Below are 15,436 nucleotides of genomic sequence, written 5' to 3'. Positions count from 1 at the left end.
ACCACACTGTCTGTTTTCATTCGAGGTTTAACCTAAACAGCAAGTAACATCCAAGAAGATTCATATCTCCTAAAGGTGTGTCCACTCATGGTCGACGGTCGTCGATTAACGTGGTGAATCTGTTGTCGAGGCAGTCTGGACACAGATATTAATGAACAACATACTGGCTCTCAAGAAGCACTGAAGCATCAAGTCCAACCATTTGATTGTCCAAAATCTACTTCAGTGACCAGTGACTTAAGAGCGAGAATTTTTGTTCATAAATACGGGCCCAAGACCCGTCGAAGAATCCTACAATAAGGTAAATTGTTTTATGAGATCTACCGCTCTCTAATCTAGTGAGTAGCAAGTAGAGTATTACGCTATGTATAAGAGCTACTCATAAACAATGATAAAGCGATAAAAACGTGCAGCACTGGTTGAACAGGCAACAGGCATATTGCGGTGGGAAAGTTCAGTCTAGCGTTAATACTAAAGCCTCGTAAAGTTATAGAAGGTACAGTGTTCCTTCTTCTTTAGCCTTGTCCAGAGATTCCCAAACTGGGGTCCGCGGACGCAAAAGATTTCTTAGGGTTAAAATTAAGTTTCAAAAAAGGGGTTTAAAATTTGTACTTAATGTCCGGGTTTAAAATTTTATTTATTTACTGGACCTAAACAGGGTTCTTGACGGGCTTAGCCGCATTGTTGTGGTCATCTTTTGAGGATTTTAACCGTCGCGAGGAAAATATAAATATCAGAACCTATTATGAGCTCAAAAAGAAAGCAGGAAATATGAAAAAAATGCAGCAAAAAAGCCTTTGCCTGCTAACCATTGATGCAATCTCTCAACGCCCATCAGTGACATTTGGCAGAGATGGGCAGACCTTAGAGATGTCGGCGGGGGCTGAAATGAGCACCAACCCGTTGGTGTCGCAGTAGTGTGGACCAGTAGCTTGTGGGGTGCCAGGGGCTGCTGCTCCAGTTGTGCCAGGGGCTGGTGATCCGGTAGACCCTGGGGGAGATGATGCATTGCTACCTGGAGCTGGGTTGCCCAGACTGCTTGGCACGGTGTTGTTTTTGGTGACGGCTACCAAACATTTGGAGCCGGAAGGGGTGAAGAGACAGGTGTTCTTGTTGCAGCAGGAAGCATCGGTGGCGCCGACGGACTGGGCAATTTGCTGACAGATTGTGTCGGCCGGGCCGACGACTCCGCAAAGTTCAGTGGTACATGGAGGCACACCGCAGAGATTCTTTTGGTCGTCACCGGTCAATCCGCCTGAAACAAGATTTGTGACAAGGATTTGAGAATGTTCAGCTTAACACAAAACACAATTCAACTAATTGTAATTAACCTCACATGAAGTGGTAGCGCCGACGGACTGGGCAATTTGCTGACAGATTGTGTCGGCCGGGCCGACGACTCCGCAAAGTTCAGTGGTACATGGAGGCACACCGCAAAGATTCTTTTGGTCGTCACCGGTCAAGCCGCCTGAAACAATTGTCACAAGGATTTGACACAAAACACAATTCAAAATTCAACTAATTGTAATTAACCTCACATGAAGTGGTAAACGCTTCGATGTGCGAAACACTTCATCAGAAGACATGATATTGTACCTGATCACTGTTTTATGCCTTACCTCGATTGCACTTCTTGTTATTGGCCACATACTTGGAATTTTTTATTGTAAGGCTTAAATAACTCAAAATGGACTCAGCAGGTGAAAAAGGACTTACCTACAATAAGGCTTAATATTGGCCACATACTTGGAATTTTTTAGTGTAAGGCTTAAATAACTCAAAATGGACTCAGCAGGTGAAAAAGGACTTACAAGAAGGCTTAATTCCTCTAGACGACATTCATAATCGACAGCGCTTTAGAGATCAAGTCAAAGCGTGCAGTTTCCAACCACTTACTGCCCCTACAGTACGACCAGCAAGCAAATGGTCTCAAGAGAGGAAACAGTTTCCAACCACTTACTGCCCCTACAGTACGACCAGCAAGCAAATGGTCTCAAGAGAGGAAACAAGCACATTCTGTCAGAATGAAAATTTACTGGCAAAGAAAGAAAAATTCCTCTAGATCCACCTAATTTAGTATTACCTACTTTTTTTGTAGTTAATTGTAACAAAATTGTAGATATTTTGTAACAGAAATTGTAAGAAAATTGTGTAACAAAATCTTGTAGCTAGTTATGTGTAGGTAACAAAATTTTGTAAGAAAAATTTGTGTAGCAAAATTTGTATTTTGTAAGTAAAGTTTAATAGGAAATGATGTAGGTGTTAATAATTGTAACAAATTTGTAGGTCGGTACTATTTGTATCAAAATATGTAGGTAAAGCTTTATACCAAAGTATTATGTATGTAGGTAGTATTGTCGTGTTAATAATTGTAACAAATTTGTAGGTCGGTACTATTTGTATCAAAATATGTAGGTAAAGCTTTATACCAAAGTATTATGTATGTATGTAGGTAGTATTGTTACTAATTTTGTAGTTAGCTATTTGGTAGGTAAAATTTTGTACATTTGTCAAATTTGTATATCTATATTTGTAAAGAAATAAAAATCCACGTGGCCCTAGTTGACCGAAACGTTGGCAAAAAAAAGACTTAAATAAGTATGAATTTCTTTACACTTTTACAGGGTTTGTTTTTTTGTTTTTTTTTTTCCAATTTTGGACAAATTTCTTGAAATTCCAATTTACTCGTCATTACAACTGGTAATGTTGGAATTCAAATACTATGCCTTACCTGCAGCTGCAGAGGAAATTCCTGAAACAGAAGAGGAGATAACACAATATATTGCATGGTAGAAAGTCAATTGAAATTAAAGAACCAAGAAATTAACAAATTTTAAGAATGGTTCAATTTCGTCGTGTCAAAGCCCAAATAAAAAAATTGAAAATTTATTGATTTTCAGTTCTAGAAATTTATTGATTTTCAAGACAGGGAATTGGAAAAAATAAATGGAACAAAATAGTGCAGCTACTGTTTGCCGCGGAGATCCCCCCCCCCCCAAAGAACCCTCACAATACCCGTTTATGTGACCTCCCAGTTTAAAGGTAACACCACTACACCATCTCAAGTTTATGTGACCTCCCAGTTTAAAGGTAACACCACTACACCATCTCAAGTTTATGTGACCTCCCAGTTTAAAGGTAACACCACTACACCATCTCAAGTTTATGTGACCTCCCAGTTTAAAGGTAACACCACTACACCATCTCAAGTTTATGTGACCTCCCAGTTTAAAGGTAACACCACTACACCATCTCAAGTTTATGTGACCTCCCAGTTTAAAGGTAACACCACTACACCATCTCAAGTTTATGTGACCTCCCAGTTTAAAGGTAACACCACTACACCATCTCAAGTTTATGTGACCTCCCAGTTTAAAGGTAACACCACTACACCATCTCAAGTTTATGTGACCTCCCAGTTTAAAGGTAACACCACTACACCATCTCAAGTTTATGTGACCTCCCAGTTTAAAGGTAACACCACTACACCATCTCAAGTTTATGTGACCTCCCAGTTTAAAGGTAACACCACTACACCATCTCAAGTTTATGTGACCTCCCAGTTTAAAGGTGACACCACTACACCATCTCAAGTTTATGTGAAAACACTGAAATCTCCCAGTTTTAAAGGTAGCACTACTCTAACTTCTCAAATTTAATAAAATCAGCTAAAATCTCCTAGTTTTCAAGGCATCTACTCGTAACTTACCTTGTAGGATGAGTAGGGATGCGCAGAACACAAAGGTTGCTCTAGTTGTCATCATGGCTGGAGTGTTCTACTGATTGTGAACTGAAGGACCGAATCAAGATGTCGCCTGCATTTATACCCCTCTCTAGTAACTCCGAATATTGACTCAAGTGTGACCCGAAAGAAAATAGCCGTAAATCAGGGATATTGCGACGTAGCAACCTGCAGTTTTTCTTTTTTTTTTTACACTATAACATCATTTATGTCGATTTTTCCGTATTTTGATTTTATTTCTATATTTATGGTGTTTTCCCTTCGATCTAGATTCAATAGTGATGAGAGTTTTTTTTTTATTTTTATTTATTTATTTTATTTTTTTTTTTTATCAAAAGGTGTGTTCAAATGATTCGATCAAATGAGAATTTTGACTTTTGGCATTTTCTTCATTGGTTTTTTTGCCGTAAATATGCCTCAAAGTGAAAGTTCACTTCAAGTGTAATGTTTTGAAGATGAGGGTTTTGAAGATGTGTCGACAGGATTGAGGACCTTCACTTGAAGTGAATTACACCTTTCTTGTACGATTCTTCGTCTTTTCAAAACCTTTTTAACGCTCTTTGATAATTTACCAAATTTGTGTCCAATTTTTCGACATCACAGTCTCTTTAACAGATTTCGTATTTCTTTTATTTGTCCGAATTGCAAATTTGCAATGTTCCTGCAGCATCGGGGAACAAAATCCCCAACTGCGTAAACTCCTAATTATTTGAGGATTGGAGAGGCCTTGATGAGACAAAACCTCAGCAAATATTTGCTTGAACAGATTTCATTGAGGGGGAAAAAAAGACCCATAAATATCATTTTCCAAACGTGCCAGTTACGTAGATATAGATACAAAATTAGATTTTCAATAAATCATTACATATGTATTACTTAGTATTTTTTACCTATGTAGATTTTTTTCAGGGTAGTTTTATGTAGGTAAGTGTACTAGAAGTAGATTGGCAAAAGCCGTGTTTCACTGATGGGCTCTGTTTCATTTTCTCTATTTCTCCGTTCCTAGAAATTATTACAACTTACCCAATGGAGAATCTCCAGGACGAGGTGAAGTGATGAATTCCCCGATAGTAGTTGGGCCAGATGGAGTTGTGTTGCCGGTGCTATTGGGTGAGCTTCCGCTTCCTGGGGTTGTGTTTCCAGATCCAGAAGGTGTGCTGCCGTTAGGGTTACCATAGCTGTTGTCGGTGTTTGGGCTGCCAGTTCCTGGGCTAGTGTTGCCGGTTCCGTTTGGTGAGCTGCCAGATCCTGGGGTGGTGATGCCGGTTCCATTGGGCGAGTTTCCGGATGGAGTTGTGTTACCGGTTCCGTCACCTCCTGCTTGAAAGGCGCCATTATGGCTACCCTAGGTGTTATGAATTCCTTGCATAACCTCTGCAAGATGATTGTAAGTATCTACTGTTTGCATCTAAGGCCGTTGCTGACCACTCACGCTCTGACAGACAGACATTGGTCCAGGATGATTGCTTTTTGCTGACATTTGGTTTCGGTTTTGGCTACAAACATTTGTAACGCTAGGTTCACGTCACACATTTACGGGTGGACGCCCTTCGTTAAACAAGTCCCCTCCCCAGCCAGCTAAAGAAGTCCCCTAAGCTGGTCTACTCCCTTTTTATTGTTCCCCCAGCCAGGTATGGGGATGGTGGTTTGACTGTACTATAATAATAGATAATGGGGGGACCAAGATACTGGGCTTCAGAGATGACGAAATGTGCGCTGCTACTGTGCTGTTTGAAGGTAAACCATACCCCGTGTCTAACCTTTGGTGCGCGGTCACGACCGTAGACCATTGACCCTCGCCGCACCGAGATCATAGCAGAAAAAATACTCAGCTCAATTTCTTGATTTTATGCGGAGCTATGGTCAAGACTCCGTTGAGGATGCTTCTATTCATAAGTATGGTTTATTTTCTCTTGTGTCGGTACTAGGCGAGGATTGGTGGTTGGTTCTCCGTTGTGGACACACCTACTTAGACGAGCGGAAAGTCTGTCAAGTACCTACCCAACCCAATCTAAAAAAGTACCTCTATGCCAATCTTGTTAGCTTAGGGGGTGGCCTGCCTTGTAGTTCTGTCCACATATAGTCGATAAGAGACACGATACTTCCCATTTAGGTGCTGGCTCAACACAAGAACACCAGAAAGTAACCCGTAGAAATATTTGCAATCGAAAAACGAGTACAAATTTTTGTCAATGGTCGGACTCGAACCCGGAACCTTCTGCATGACAACATGGCTCTTCTTGTTTTAGGTGATCCTGAGGATGTGAAGAATAATGAGGACAAGATCTACTCCATTGCGAAGAGATATGGTGGTATTCCTGCTGGGGAATCTAATGGACGTCGCGGTTATATGTTGACATATATTATTGCCTATATTCGGGTAAGTGTTTCCACATAATAAAAAGTCTATGAGATTTTAGGCTGACATTTGGTTTCGGTTACAAATTTTACCAGTGGATGCCCTTTGCACTCAACCTTTGCTATTAGCAAGGGCATTGACTCTAGGCTGTTGTTAATTTCAATTGATATTTCAGGATTTTGCGTGTGACTATTACTTCATTGGAGACTCGTTCGAAACTTCTGTACCCTGGGACAAAACAGTCCTCTTGTGTATCAATGTTAAGAAACGGCTAACTCGGGAGTGTACAGGTAGGTGGCTACCGGTGTTGGTAAAGTTGTTGTATATGTAAAGTCCCTTTCTCACTTGTCGTGAGTTTCATTCGATTTTTTTGCCAGCCTAGTTAGCTTAGTTGGTAGGATAAAATCCGCCCGGGCGGATTTTATCCTACCAACTAAGCTGATGGGATAATGTTCGTTCTCGGAACGGCTGGGTTTCTTCTATCCTGTGTTCCTTCTCTCTTCGATTTCGGGAGGGTAAGACCATAGCAGTTACAGTTCCCTCTGTCAAACCTCTTAAAAAAAAAAAATCATTTCGGGACGATAAAACCTTAGCAGTCAGTTCTCTTCATCAAACCTATTGAAATCTATGAGTATAGGAGCTGAGTTTTGCACTTTGCATACCTCAAATAGTTCCAGGCGTCCACACAAATCTGTTTATTTTTCTAGTCCTGTTCATTTTAAGGGGATTTGAGCCATTCTTGAGAGAAATAATCCCCTCCTCCCATTCCTAGTTCTAATTCGATTTCTCATTATTATTTTGCACTTAAATATGTATAGTTCACTTACACTTGTTTTAGTCAGCAAGAGTTTTTACTATCGTCTGAATGTTAGAGACAGTAGGTACCTATAGGCGAGACGTTCTCAAGGGATAATAATATTCAGACACTCCCCCCACACTTATTTTATCCCGCCCCTACATTACTTGTACAAAGTTACAGGATAGTTTCCTGCCATAGAGTTGAAAATATTGAAATTTTAGAGATGAGAAAGGTAAGATTAAATTTCATGGAAAAGCTATGAATTCTACGAGATAATCGCATTACCGCACACTTAAACCCATAGATATAACCGTTCTCGGAACAGCTGGATTTCTCCTGTCCTGGGCCAGCCTTGTTATCTTGGTTAGTAGAGCGTCAGCCTTGTAAGCGCTAGGTCGAGGGTTCGATCCCCACCCGGTGGTGGATTTTATCCTAAACAGACAAGTTTCGTTCTCGGAACGGCTGGCTTTCTCCTATCCTGTCTTCCTTCTCTCTTCACTTTCGGGACGATAAGACCCTAGTTGTTACAGTTCCCTCTATGAAACCTCTTTAAAAAGAGAGTAAAAAATGTAACCGTCACAGTCCCACCAGCCCACCACAATGTAACACATACTATTGCCGGCAGCCCAATCGGGTGACTGGGTTCCGGCACTCTAATATTGAACTCTATATCGGGAAGCTCGACACTATAATATAGCATTCCAACAACCTAAATCAGGGAAGTAACCCAATAATAGAGTTCTTCCACCCTAAATTTGTGGCACCCTGTCACCATTTTTTTCCCAGTGCAGCTAGTAAATAATAATAATGGCACCCTAGCGAGGGGGGAAACGAATATATTGAGGACAATTTATGGAAGTAGATGTTCACTTGCTGTCGGTAGGCCACGGTGTCTACGTTTCGAGACCTTAAAAAAAAAAAAAAAAATATATAGGAATAGCTTACCCCTAAAAGGGACTTAGCTAAAAATAAATAAATAGTTTAGGATATCTTTATTGGTAGGTAGTTTGGTTTTTATTGTAATTATTACACAAATAATATGTAGTGCATAATATGCTAGTTCAGTTAGGTCCTTACTTCATACTCCATACTGTGTATTCATCTGTGAAGTCATACCAGTCATACTGACAATAATAATAGTCATACTATCTGATAAGCGATCAATGTGTATTACTCTAATAATCCATACAGGGTGAACTCAACAATGTACCCTTTTTTTCTTCGCCTTTTCCCGTGTACAGACGGGGTCGGCTTTTTTCGTCAGCCTCTCAATTAGCCCTAACTAGGGTGCATTAATTATGTCCATTACTCTAATACTGATGGATGTGGGGGCGAAAGAGGCTGAGTGCACCCTGAAATTTCAAGCACAGCCGAAAAGAAAGTCGTCACTGCAAAGGAAAACTGACTTAACTGAACTGACCTTTCTTTCAATGTGATATCATGATTAATACGTACATAAATCTTATATTATAAGAACAAGATCCATTCACATTTCACACACTGATCGCTCTATCTCGAGAACCACAACACCTAGATAATTGTCGGTGTTTGGGCTGCTAGTTCCATTAGGTGCGTTTCCAGATGGAGTTGTGTTACCGGTTCCGTTTGGTGAGCTGCCAGATCCTGGGGTGGTGATGCCAGTTCCACTAGGTGTACTGCCGTTAGGGTTACCATAATTGTCGGTGTTTGGGCTGCTAGTTCCATTAGGTGCGTTTCCAGATGGAGTTGTGTTACCGGTTCCGTTTGGTGAGCTGCCAGATCCTGGGGTGGTGATGCCAGTTCCACTAGGTGTACTGCCGTTAGGGTTACCATAATTGTCGGTGTTTGGGCTGCTAGTTCCATTAGGTGCGTTTCCAGATGGAGTTGTGTTACCGGTTCCGTTTGGTGAGCTGCCAGATCCTGGGGTGGTGATGCCAGTTCCACTAGGTGTACTGCCGTTAGGGTTACCATAATTGTCGGTGTTTGGGCTGCTAGTTCCATTAGGTGCGTTTCCAGATGGAGTTGTGTTACCGGTTCCGTTTGGTGAGCTGCCAGATCCTGGGGTGGTGATGCCAGTTCCACTAGGTGTACTGCCGTTAGGGTTACCATAATTGTCGGTGTTTGGGCTGCTAGTTCCATTAGGTGCGTTTCCAGATGGAGTTGTGTTACCGGTTCCGTTTGGTGAGCTGCCAGATCCTGGGGTGGTGATGCCAGTTCCACTAGGTGTACTGCCGTTAGGGTTACCATAATTGTCGGTGTTTGGGCTGCTAGTTCCATTAGGTGCGTTTCCAGATGGAGTTGTGTTACCGGTTCCGTTTGGTGAGCTGCCAGATCCTGGGGTGGTGATGCCAGTTCCACTAGGTGTACTGCCGTTAGGGTTACCATAATTGTCGGTGTTTGGGCTGCTAGTTCCATTAGGTGCGTTTCCAGATGGAGTTGTGTTACCGGTTCCGTTTGGTGAGCTGCCAGATCCTGGGGTGGTGATGCCAGTTCCACTAGGTGTACTGCCGTTAGGGTTACCATAATTGTCGGTGTTTGGGCTGCTAGTTCCATTAGGTGCGTTTCCAGATGGAGTTGTGTTACCGGTTCCGTTTGGTGAGCTGCCAGATCCTGGGGTGGTGATGCCAGTTCCACTAGGTGTACTGCCGTTAGGGTTACCATAATTGTCGGTGTTTGGGCTGCTAGTTCCATTAGGTGCGTTTCCAGATGGAGTTGTGTTACCGGTTCCGTTTGGTGAGCTGCCAGATCCTGGGGTGGTGATGCCAGTTCCACTAGGTGTACTGCCGTTAGGGTTACCATAATTGTCGGTGTTTGGGCTGCTAGTTCCATTAGGTGCGTTTCCAGATGGAGTTGTGTTACCGGTTCCGTTTGGTGAGCTGCCAGATCCTGGGGTGGTGATGCCAGTTCCACTAGGTGTACTGCCGTTAGGGTTACCATAATTGTCGGTGTTTGGGCTGCTAGTTCCATTAGGTGCGTTTCCAGATGGAGTTGTGTTACCGGTTCCGTTTGGTGAGCTGCCAGATCCTGGGGTGGTGATGCCAGTTCCACTAGGTGTACTGCCGTTAGGGTTACCATAATTGTCGGTGTTTGGGCTGCTAGTTCCATTAGGTGCGTTTCCAGATGGAGTTGTGTTACCGGTTCCGTTTGGTGAGCTGCCAGATCCTGGGGTGGTGATGCCAGTTCCACTAGGTGTACTGCCGTTAGGGTTACCATAATTGTCGGTGTTTGGGCTGCTAGTTCCATTAGGTGCGTTTCCAGATGGAGTTGTGTTACCGGTTCCGTTTGGTGAGCTGCCAGATCCTGGGGTGGTGATGCCAGTTCCACTAGGTGTACTGCCGTTAGGGTTACCATAATTGTCGGTGTTTGGGCTGCTAGTTCCATTAGGTGCGTTTCCAGATGGAGTTGTGTTACCGGTTCCGTTTGGTGAGCTGCCAGATCCTGGGGTGGTGATGCCAGTTCCACTAGGTGTACTGCCGTTAGGGTTACCATAATTGTCGGTGTTTGGGCTGCTAGTTCCATTAGGTGCGTTTCCAGATGGAGTTGTGTTACCGGTTCCGTTTGGTGAGCTGCCAGATCCTGGGGTGGTGATGCCAGTTCCACTAGGTGTACTGCCGTTAGGGTTACCATAATTGTCGGTGTTTGGGCTGCTAGTTCCATTAGGTGCGTTTCCAGATGGAGTTGTGTTACCGGTTCCGTTTGGTGAGCTGCCAGATCCTGGGGTGGTGATGCCAGTTCCACTAGGTGTACTGCCGTTAGGGTTACCATAATTGTCGGTGTTTGGGCTGCTAGTTCCATTAGGTGCGTTTCCAGATGGAGTTGTGTTACCGGTTCCGTTTGGTGAGCTGCCAGATCCTGGGGTGGTGATGCCAGTTCCACTAGGTGTACTGCCGTTAGGGTTACCATAATTGTCGGTGTTTGGGCTGCTAGTTCCATTAGGTGCGTTTCCAGATGGAGTTGTGTTACCGGTTCCGTTTGGTGAGCTGCCAGATCCTGGGGTGGTGATGCCAGTTCCACTAGGTGTACTGCCGTTAGGGTTACCATAATTGTCGGTGTTTGGGCTGCTAGTTCCATTAGGTGCGTTTCCAGATGGAGTTGTGTTACCGGTTCCGTTTGGTGAGCTGCCAGATCCTGGGGTGGTGATGCCAGTTCCACTAGGTGTACTGCCGTTAGGGTTACCATAATTGTCGGTGTTTGGGCTGCTAGTTCCATTAGGTGCGTTTCCAGATGGAGTTGTGTTACCGGTTCCGTTTGGTGAGCTGCCAGATCCTGGGGTGGTGATGCCAGTTCCACTAGGTGTACTGCCGTTAGGGTTACCATAATTGTCGGTGTTTGGGCTGCTAGTTCCATTAGGTGCGTTTCCAGATGGAGTTGTGTTACCGGTTCCGTTTGGTGAGCTGCCAGATCCTGGGGTGGTGATGCCAGTTCCACTAGGTGTACTGCCGTTAGGGTTACCATAATTGTCGGTGTTTGGGCTGCTAGTTCCATTAGGTGCGTTTCCAGATGGAGTTGTGTTACCGGTTCCGTTTGGTGAGCTGCCAGATCCTGGGGTGGTGATGCCAGTTCCACTAGGTGTACTGCCGTTAGGGTTACCATAATTGTCGGTGTTTGGGCTGCTAGTTCCATTAGGTGCGTTTCCAGATGGAGTTGTGTTACCGGTTCCGTTTGGTGAGCTGCCAGATCCTGGGGTGGTGATGCCAGTTCCACTAGGTGTACTGCCGTTAGGGTTACCATAATTGTCGGTGTTTGGGCTGCTAGTTCCATTAGGTGCGTTTCCAGATGGAGTTGTGTTACCGGTTCCGTTTGGTGAGCTGCCAGATCCTGGGGTGGTGATGCCAGTTCCACTAGGTGTACTGCCGTTAGGGTTACCATAATTGTCGGTGTTTGGGCTGCTAGTTCCATTAGGTGCGTTTCCAGATGGAGTTGTGTTACCGGTTCCGTTTGGTGAGCTGCCAGATCCTGGGGTGGTGATGCCAGTTCCACTAGGTGTACTGCCGTTAGGGTTACCATAATTGTCGGTGTTTGGGCTGCTAGTTCCATTAGGTGCGTTTCCAGATGGAGTTGTGTTACCGGTTCCGTTTGGTGAGCTGCCAGATCCTGGGGTGGTGATGCCAGTTCCACTAGGTGTACTGCCGTTAGGGTTACCATAATTGTCGGTGTTTGGGCTGCTAGTTCCATTAGGTGCGTTTCCAGATGGAGTTGTGTTACCGGTTCCGTTTGGTGAGCTGCCAGATCCTGGGGTGGTGATGCCAGTTCCACTAGGTGTACTGCCGTTAGGGTTACCATAATTGTCGGTGTTTGGGCTGCTAGTTCCATTAGGTGCGTTTCCAGATGGAGTTGTGTTACCGGTTCCGTTTGGTGAGCTGCCAGATCCTGGGGTGGTGATGCCAGTTCCACTAGGTGTACTGCCGTTAGGGTTACCATAATTGTCGGTGTTTGGGCTGCTAGTTCCATTAGGTGCGTTTCCAGATGGAGTTGTGTTACCGGTTCCGTTTGGTGAGCTGCCAGATCCTGGGGTGGTGATGCCAGTTCCACTAGGTGTACTGCCGTTAGGGTTACCATAATTGTCGGTGTTTGGGCTGCTAGTTCCATTAGGTGCGTTTCCAGATGGAGTTGTGTTACCGGTTCCGTTTGGTGAGCTGCCAGATCCTGGGGTGGTGATGCCAGTTCCACTAGGTGTACTGCCGTTAGGGTTACCATAATTGTCGGTGTTTGGGCTGCTAGTTCCATTAGGTGCGTTTCCAGATGGAGTTGTGTTACCGGTTCCGTTTGGTGAGCTGCCAGATCCTGGGGTGGTGATGCCAGTTCCACTAGGTGTACTGCCGTTAGGGTTACCATAATTGTCGGTGTTTGGGCTGCTAGTTCCATTAGGTGCGTTTCCAGATGGAGTTGTGTTACCGGTTCCGTTTGGTGAGCTGCCAGATCCTGGGGTGGTGATGCCAGTTCCACTAGGTGTACTGCCGTTAGGGTTACCATAATTGTCGGTGTTTGGGCTGCTAGTTCCATTAGGTGCGTTTCCAGATGGAGTTGTGTTACCGGTTCCGTTTGGTGAGCTGCCAGATCCTGGGGTGGTGATGCCAGTTCCACTAGGTGTACTGCCGTTAGGGTTACCATAATTGTCGGTGTTTGGGCTGCTAGTTCCATTAGGTGCGTTTCCAGATGGAGTTGTGTTACCGGTTCCGTTTGGTGAGCTGCCAGATCCTGGGGTGGTGATGCCAGTTCCACTAGGTGTACTGCCGTTAGGGTTACCATAATTGTCGGTGTTTGGGCTGCTAGTTCCATTAGGTGCGTTTCCAGATGGAGTTGTGTTACCGGTTCCGTTTGGTGAGCTGCCAGATCCTGGGGTGGTGATGCCAGTTCCACTAGGTGTACTGCCGTTAGGGTTACCATAATTGTCGGTGTTTGGGCTGCTAGTTCCATTAGGTGCGTTTCCAGATGGAGTTGTGTTACCGGTTCCGTTTGGTGAGCTGCCAGATCCTGGGGTGGTGATGCCAGTTCCACTAGGTGTACTGCCGTTAGGGTTACCATAATTGTCGGTGTTTGGGCTGCTAGTTCCATTAGGTGCGTTTCCAGATGGAGTTGTGTTACCGGTTCCGTTTGGTGAGCTGCCAGATCCTGGGGTGGTGATGCCAGTTCCACTAGGTGTACTGCCGTTAGGGTTACCATAATTGTCGGTGTTTGGGCTGCTAGTTCCATTAGGTGCGTTTCCAGATGGAGTTGTGTTACCGGTTCCGTTTGGTGAGCTGCCAGATCCTGGGGTGGTGATGCCAGTTCCACTAGGTGTACTGCCGTTAGGGTTACCATAATTGTCGGTGTTTGGGCTGCTAGTTCCATTAGGTGCGTTTCCAGATGGAGTTGTGTTACCGGTTCCGTTTGGTGAGCTGCCAGATCCTGGGGTGGTGATGCCAGTTCCACTAGGTGTACTGCCGTTAGGGTTACCATAATTGTCGGTGTTTGGGCTGCTAGTTCCATTAGGTGCGTTTCCAGATGGAGTTGTGTTACCGGTTCCGTTTGGTGAGCTGCCAGATCCTGGGGTGGTGATGCCAGTTCCACTAGGTGTACTGCCGTTAGGGTTACCATAATTGTCGGTGTTTGGGCTGCTAGTTCCATTAGGTGCGTTTCCAGATGGAGTTGTGTTACCGGTTCCGTTTGGTGAGCTGCCAGATCCTGGGGTGGTGATGCCAGTTCCACTAGGTGTACTGCCGTTAGGGTTACCATAATTGTCGGTGTTTGGGCTGCTAGTTCCATTAGGTGCGTTTCCAGATGGAGTTGTGTTACCGGTTCCGTTTGGTGAGCTGCCAGATCCTGGGGTGGTGATGCCAGTTCCACTAGGTGTACTGCCGTTAGGGTTACCATAATTGTCGGTGTTTGGGCTGCTAGTTCCATTAGGTGCGTTTCCAGATGGAGTTGTGTTACCGGTTCCGTTTGGTGAGCTGCCAGATCCTGGGGTGGTGATGCCAGTTCCACTAGGTGTACTGCCGTTAGGGTTACCATAATTGTCGGTGTTTGGGCTGCTAGTTCCATTAGGTGCGTTTCCAGATGGAGTTGTGTTACCGGTTCCGTTTGGTGAGCTGCCAGATCCTGGGGTGGTGATGCCAGTTCCACTAGGTGTACTGCCGTTAGGGTTACCATAATTGTCGGTGTTTGGGCTGCTAGTTCCATTAGGTGCGTTTCCAGATGGAGTTGTGTTACCGGTTCCGTTTGGTGAGCTGCCAGATCCTGGGGTGGTGATGCCAGTTCCACTAGGTGTACTGCCGTTAGGGTTACCATAATTGTCGGTGTTTGGGCTGCTAGTTCCATTAGGTGCGTTTCCAGATGGAGTTGTGTTACCGGTTCCGTTTGGTGAGCTGCCAGATCCTGGGGTGGTGATGCCAGTTCCAGAAGGTGTGCTGCCGTTAGGGTTACCATAGCTGTTGTCGGTATTTGGGCTGCCAGTTACATTAGGTGCGTTCCCGGATGGAGTTGTGTTACCGGTACCACTTGGTGAGCTGGCAGATCCTGGGGTGGTGATGCCGGTTCCACTTGGTGTGTTCCCGCTAGGGCTACCATAACTGTCGGTGTTTGGGCTGCCAGTTCCTGGGCTAGTGTTGCCGGTTCCGTTTGGTGAGCTGCCAGATCCTGGGGTGGTGATGCCAGTTCCACTAGGTGTACTGCCGTTAGGGTTACCATAATTGTCGGTGTTTGGGCTGCTGGGGAAGGGGCTGCTAAATTCTTCTGTTGTTGGATATGAGCGTAGGTAAGGCGAGGTTTACAGACCATAGGCAGTGGCGTTGTTGTGTGGGCACGGTTCGTAGACTCCGTGGGGTCGGAGGTCGAGGTCCTATCGTTTATGCCTTAGGTATGTCGGGGTCCGTCGTGTGACTCGTCGTCGGGGACCTGGTGTTCCATGACCAGGTGTGATGACGTTGGGTTGCCAACCACGAGTAAGTCTGGGGCGCTGTAGAGATTCCAGACGGGTAGAGAACGGTTTACCTTTGCAGGCTCGTGTGGAGTGGTCCTTCTGAGTGGGTTCACCAATGGCCATGTGTTGAGGGTAGACCTTTGCGTGGATTACCTTGAT

General features: G+C 45.8%; 2 protein-coding genes across 3 annotated transcripts in view; both read right to left on the bottom strand.

Moving 5' to 3' along the window:
* Positions 1-809: 809 nt before the first annotated feature.
* LOC103518133 lies at positions 810-3,818 on the bottom strand. 2 transcript variants are annotated; one of them, XM_026830012.1, is made up of 4 exons: positions 3,710-3,818; positions 2,732-2,752; positions 1,417-1,468; positions 810-1,203 (listed from the first exon to the last, which is right to left on the bottom strand). In XM_026830012.1, the coding sequence occupies exons 1-4, from the start codon at positions 3,762-3,764 to the stop codon at positions 825-827; spliced, it is 507 nt and encodes a 168-aa protein (XP_026685813.1). In that variant the 5' UTR covers positions 3,765-3,818; the 3' UTR covers positions 810-824. The 2 variants fall into 2 exon arrangements, with proteins under 2 accessions (XP_026685813.1, XP_008481410.1); XM_008483188.3 differs by lacking the exon at positions 1,417-1,468 and having other exon boundaries at positions 810-1,255; positions 3,710-3,817.
* A 936-nt stretch (positions 3,819-4,754) lies between these two features.
* The window catches only part of LOC103518131 (hornerin-like), a gene marked incomplete at its 5' end in the record, with an annotated part of 20,167 nt that continues 9,485 nt past the window's right edge, over positions 4,755-15,436 (bottom strand). Inside the window, 2 exons of the mRNA XM_026830011.1 lie at positions 4,755-5,054; positions 8,507-15,042. Of these exons, the coding sequence (XP_026685812.1) occupies positions 4,755-5,054; positions 8,507-15,042 (6,836 nt within the window). The remainder of the gene's footprint in view (positions 5,055-8,506; positions 15,043-15,436) is intronic.

This window comes from Diaphorina citri, unplaced genomic scaffold (genome assembly GCF_000475195.1).
Source record: "Diaphorina citri unplaced genomic scaffold, Diaci psyllid genome assembly version 1.1 scaffold2086, whole genome shotgun sequence".
Lineage (NCBI taxonomy): Eukaryota > Metazoa > Arthropoda > Insecta > Hemiptera > Psyllidae > Diaphorina > Diaphorina citri.
This window is presented reverse-complemented; position numbering and strand designations above follow the sequence as displayed.

Coding starts and splice junctions, on each gene's coding strand:
- LOC103518133 (XM_026830012.1), bottom strand. CDS start 3,764: ATGATGACAACTAGAGCAACCTTTGTGTTCTGCGCATCCCTACTCATC. Junction 2,753..3,709: donor ATCCCTACTCATCCTACAAG/GTAAGTTACGAG, acceptor CTTCTGTTTCAG/GAATTTCCTCTGCAGCTGCA. Junction 1,204..1,416: donor TGCGGTGTGCCTCCATGTAC/CACTGAACTTTG, acceptor GCCTCCATGTAC/CACTGAACTTTGCGGAGTCG.